The sequence below is a fragment of the Pygoscelis adeliae genome, unplaced genomic scaffold, assembly GCF_000699105.1.
Source record: "Pygoscelis adeliae isolate BGI_AS28 unplaced genomic scaffold, ASM69910v1 Scaffold263, whole genome shotgun sequence".
Taxonomy (NCBI): Eukaryota; Metazoa; Chordata; class Aves; order Sphenisciformes; family Spheniscidae; genus Pygoscelis; species Pygoscelis adeliae.
In genome coordinates this window covers 976,257-981,702 of record NW_008824552.1, presented here as the reverse complement: position 1 = coordinate 981,702, position 5,446 = coordinate 976,257, and the positions used below count along the sequence as shown (strand labels likewise).

The 5,446-nt window shown below is 41.1% G+C and overlaps 1 protein-coding gene across 1 annotated transcript in view; it reads left to right on the top strand.

Annotated features, from left to right (window-relative positions):
• The first annotated feature begins 618 nt into the window (after positions 1–618).
• Positions 619–5,446, top strand: part of LOC103915170 (chromosome unknown open reading frame, human C11orf30) — a 40,086-nt gene continuing 35,258 nt past the window's right edge. Inside the window, 3 exon segments of the mRNA XM_009321939.1 lie at positions 619–698; positions 4,233–4,332; positions 4,978–5,052. Coding sequence (XP_009320214.1) covers positions 629–698; positions 4,233–4,332; positions 4,978–5,052 — 245 coding nt within the window. The 5' untranslated portion in view covers positions 619–628.

The window sequence follows — 5,446 nt, the reverse complement described above, 5'->3', positions numbered from 1 at the left end:
CGCCTCCGGCTCCTCTTTTTCCTTTATTACGCTCGTTGCAACGGGGAGATGCGCCCTCCTTCCCCGCCACCCCCGGAATCTCGCCGAGATGCGATCGGGCGAGGGGGTGTTCCCGTGTTTGGGTTTTTTTGGGGGCTGGTGTTGGTACGTGGAAAGCAAATTTTCACGGTGTTTTTGCCGTTCTGTCATATAATAGGCTAGTGCTAAATGCATTCCCCGGGGGGGAAGGGGGGGCGTGCGGTTAGCTGGAAGAGTTCTTATAATAGGTGCTCTGTGCATAAAGAGAGGGAGGAGACACGAACATCAATTCGGAGAGCGTTTCAGCATGAAAAAAGGCTTGAGAAGGAGGTAGGAAACTCGGTGAAAAGGCTTGGGTGATGGACCTGAGCAAGGGAGTGTAGGAAGTCCGTGCTCTTGTGAAACTGCTGAATTCCTGCATGGCAAAGCATGCCATTACAAAGGTTGGAGCAGGGGTGGGAGCGAATGTGTCGGGGGAGTTGCGAGCAGGCTGAGGAGAGTCTACGTTAATCGGCTCGGGAAATCAGTAAATGATGGACTTGCGCTTACGGCGTTTATATGCCTTTTTCAGCGAAGCTCAGCTCTGTGGGAGCGCAGACACGAGGGAAAGATGCCTGTGGTGTGGCCAACTCTTCTGGACCTCAGCAGAGATGAATGCAAGAGGATCCTTCGCAAACTGGGTACAGTAAGATACGATTTGTGGGTCTGTATGTTTGCCCTTTTAAGACTTGCCTGCCTGCTCCTTCCATGAAATACTTTAATATGTCTACAGGCAACTTACAAGTCATTTCCTGCATTTTGCATGTGTCATTGGTTTGACAGCCCTGGCTTAAAATGATGTTTGGCAGATGCTCTCTGCCTGAGCAGAATGAATAGAGCGGAATTGTTTTAGTTTGGTAGAATCTCTCATGGATGTCCCGGTCCATCTCTGCCTCGATGTTGCAGTGTTGCATTGCTCTTCTTTTTACAACTATTAACGTGCAAGGGGATACTCTGTGAGAGGAGGGTCTTCGTTTGTCTTTCAGTTCTGTATTAGACGCCTTTCTGTACCAAAAAAAATCGTGGAACCCTGGTTTAATTGACACGGTGGGACTGAGTTCAAGTAGTAAAGGTACTATCGTAAAGACTTGAAACAGGAGGGAAAAAAATTGTGATGGTTTGTGATTTGCAGTTACACAAATTATCAGGGGAGTGTGAAAACAATGTTCTCTTTTAACTGTCATAACAACAGGAGCTTTTTGCATTGTTTCAAATGTATTTCGAGATCTGAGACCCCTGCCCAATAGATATATATTGGGAGATTTTTTTGTGCTCTGTCCTTGTAAATACATGTGTACAAGGAGACAGGCTTTTGTATTTTGGAAAGTAATAAAAATATTTGCTCTTCCCTCACATCCACTTTTGGCTACCACAGGGGAGAGAACTCCTTGTTAGACCGTTGATCTGATCTTGCCGCAGTCGTTTTTGAGTTCTTAGAGCTGAATTTCTTTTTATTTAGTGAAGGATTTTTTACCAGTTAAATCATGTGTAGTATCAGAAGGGGAAAAAAAAAACCCCTTAGATTTCTTTTCAGGCTTTCTTCTGAGGAGCATAACCTAAGAGGTGATGTCAGGAAGAAAGTCGAGGCTGCCTCTAACTTCCTGTGACAGTCAAGTCACAGCTTTTCTTGCTCTCGTTTTACTTGAATGTTAAAAGATGAGGTGCTGTACTTTTCAACTGTGCCAGGGTTCTCGTACCTTACGAAGCCATCCACTTTATTTTCCGAGAGTTGAGAATTTATTTTCCCTCGCTTTGCCCTTTTTATTTCATTTCTTGGGAATCCGGGATTTGTGTTCTGTTGAAACAGACATTGGTGCAGATGTTGCACGCGATGCTGCAACTAAGCCGTGCATCCATTAAGGTGACAGCCCTAGGTCTTAAGCGAGGCTCAAGAAGTGCGAAAAGTAGGAGAAAGTGCAGGATGCCGAGAGATTTGAACCGCATCTGTGCCGCTAAATTTTGTTAACGTAGCTCTGCTGGCTAGGACCGTGGAAAAAAAAAAAACTTCCAGCCCAGCTGACGGCAGTGTGCTGGCAGAACCCTGCTGGTGCAGCTGAGCCAAACAGAACTGCAGCTACACCTCCTTCAATGACATAACCTAGGCTGACAGGAAAAAAAAAAAAAAAGAAAAAAAAAAGAAAAAAAAATTTTTTTCTTTTTTTCCTGCTGGCGTGAGCTGTGTCCCCACAAGAGGGCCCTGCCAGCGCCATCAGAGGATCAGAGCCTGTAGCGGCCCTGTCTCTTCTAGGGTAGGGGAGCCCTCAGTTTAAACAGACGCACCGCAAGACTGGAGGGGGAAGGAGCGCGGGCAGTGGGAGCGAATAGCCATCTAACAGTCGTATCCAGCAATAATAACTCTGCGTTATAGAGTCCCGCTTTCTCAGCTCTCAGCCCAACATCTTATGACCGTTCAGCAGTAGCGGGGTAGTCCGTAATGAGTGAAGCGCAGTGGTGTAGGTGAGGCTGAAACGCGTCCTGAGGCGTGCAATACCTAGCGTTGTTCTGCGGTGTTCGTGGTTTATAAATGAATAAGGGGATGATGGTAGCACCTTACACTTGAAATAATGATATTTATTTGTGAAACCCGTTTTGGTCGTTTGATGTGTTTCGTGTTGGAAAGAGAGCACACCAGTTAGTGATGGCTACATAGACATAAGGGTGAGGAAGCTAGTTAGAGCTGTTCCGTAATCTTTACTAGCTTCTAGAAAGCCCGAATGTGCATTTTTAAAGCTCTAGTGTAGAGGATCTCTATTACAAATGCAGAAAGGAAAAAAAAAAAAAATATCCTTGCTAAGTAATTATACGGTTGTATCTGAGAATTACTTTATGTTGTTAACAGAGGAAAATAATTAGTATCTTAAATATTGTAACATGGTTGTCTAAATAAATGTTGATATTAGTAATAACCACTGCATTAATTAGCAAATGTTTTATAACTGAAGCTGTAAATGCTTCTGTAGGTCACTCAGCATCCCTGTGCAGGCTGCATAGTTAACCAAAGCGACTCTGCTTTGTGTTTTGTCTGCTTAATCAGGACAGGAGAGCAGGACTTCTTTTCAGCACAATTCCTTGATTTGATTTGTAAATTAGCTCTTTGGAATCCTAATCTGAAAGCTTTTCAGAATAGCATCAGTCTTTCTTTTGCAGCAAACTTCAGAGGTGTTAGGTTTTGGCCTGCCCCTTTTATTCTTGCTTTGGTTAACTGGGATCTGTTGTGGGGTTGGTTTGGTTGGCTGCTGAAAGGCACCTATGTAAGTATCAGAAGAATTTGTATTTCTGGTTTAAAGCAGGAGTTTCAGTAATGTTTCCTTAAACTGTGCTAAGCTTAGAATAGCAAGTAATTCTTTGTCAAATTAGCAGACTCCATTATTTGCATTAGGTGTATTTTCACTCTGCTTAGTTGGACAAAATTCAGAAGTTTCGGTAATCTTTAACTAGCCTATTTTTTTAAAATGCTGACGGCATGACTTTTACATAGGTCACTGGGAGTTATGAATTTGCGTTAAATCAGAGTTGTATTTTTGTGAGTTAATCTTCGTGATGGCTCTACATGTAAGAATAGCTGGGTCGTTTCTTTTGTGTTGAGCAGGTTTAATTCAGTGTGTTGCATTCTTTTCAGATTCAAGCAGTTGTACATATCAAGTAAATGGGCATAGAAGATTATGATGATAGTATTTAACAAACTAGAGTTGATGTTCTTGGTGCTGATTAAGGGAAAGCATTAGGAAAAAATCAGTTGCTCTTTTGATACTGTATTTCTTTTTCAAGCCAAGCTTTTCCATGGAACTTTTAATAATGATATGTTTTAAAGATTTTCTTATCCTGTTTCTGGAGAATTCTGAGCTGCTCTCCAAATTTGGGGACTGTTTCTTCAAGCTTTCTGGCTGAACTGTGAGCTCAGAGAGAGCTTGAAATATTCGGTTGGTTTATAAACTGGATAATCCTCTGTGATGATGCAATTGTTTCATAGAAAAGCTGTATGCTGCAGAGTAATTGACTGAGAGAGTTCTAAATCATCAGTCTCTTTTGAAAAGCACTAAATAATTGAAAGGCATGTTCCTTTTAATGATTTTGAAAATTAATAGAACACTGTCAGTAATACTGAAAATAACATTTTTTTTTTTTTCCTTTGCTGTGAGCATTAAATAGAAATACTCTTTGCTCTAATTCTTCAGAACTGGAGGCGTATGCAGGTGTCATCAGTGCCTTACGTGCACAGGGAGACCTTACGAAAGAGAAGAAGGACCTTCTTGGAGAACTCTCTAAAGTGCTTAGGTAACCCTGACCTTTTTAAAATAAGAACCGATGTCCTGTTTTCTTTTGAGGCATTGCGTGCTTTTTCTATCGGCAGTATCACAAAGCAAATCTTAATTTAGAGAAGTGATTCTCCATCTTGTGGAGGTTTGATTCCTATTCCGCTTTGAGTTTTTAGTAAGGAAAACAACTGTGCTTCTGTGGTTGGAGCTTTACTGTTTTGTTGGTGTATTGGGAGATACCGAGTGTTAGAATCCTTACAGCTAACTCATGAGTGTACGCTAGCTTGGAGTTTCGTCAGGGTAGGACTTCAAGGTCTTTGGGCCCAGGTGACATCAAGAAAGAACGCTGCATGTTCTGTGCAAATTTTTCTACCGTGTGCTTTAAATTTATTGCTCTCATTAGGAGGTTGGATTCTAGTTGTTTTGCAGGGGTACCCTGTGAACAGTAATGTTCTTTTTATTCTTCAGTAATATTTTTGAACAGTAATACATTCATTCTTTCTCACTGTGATAGAAAAAATTAAGTGACAATCTCACAAATGTAAATGCCTGTTCCCTTTCGTCTCTTGAGTGGATTATTCATCAGTTTCATTTTAGCTAGAAGTTTTAGATAAATGTTCACGTCTCCGTCTGACTAAAATATATTGCTATTTTTTTTTAATAGTATTTCAACGGAGCGACATCGTGCTGAAGTTCGGAGAGCAGTAAATGATGAACGACTAACGACTATCGCACACAAGTAAGTTACAGGGCATTTTCTACGTGATTTCCAAAGGCACCCTTTGGAAAATCCATTATGCCTTAACTGAATGATAGAACTTTGAAGATTGATGGTGTTTTAAAGAACAGTCGTTAAAACAGTGTATGGATGAAGGAATTACTGTATCAGACTTAGATCAGGGAACTAGAAACAGTTATTTAGTACCGTTGCATTTTGAATCTGAAGGCATCCCATTCACAAGTACAATATAAGAAACAGCCTTTTGTCATGAAAAGCTTTCTGTAAGATAGACCAGAAGAAACAGAGAGTAGAGAAATCCATAAGCAGGATGAACACGTTTGCTTTATTTTTTGTTTTACCTTTAATTTTTTTTAAATCCGTTTGGAAAGGTTATACTAAGAGGGACTTAAGG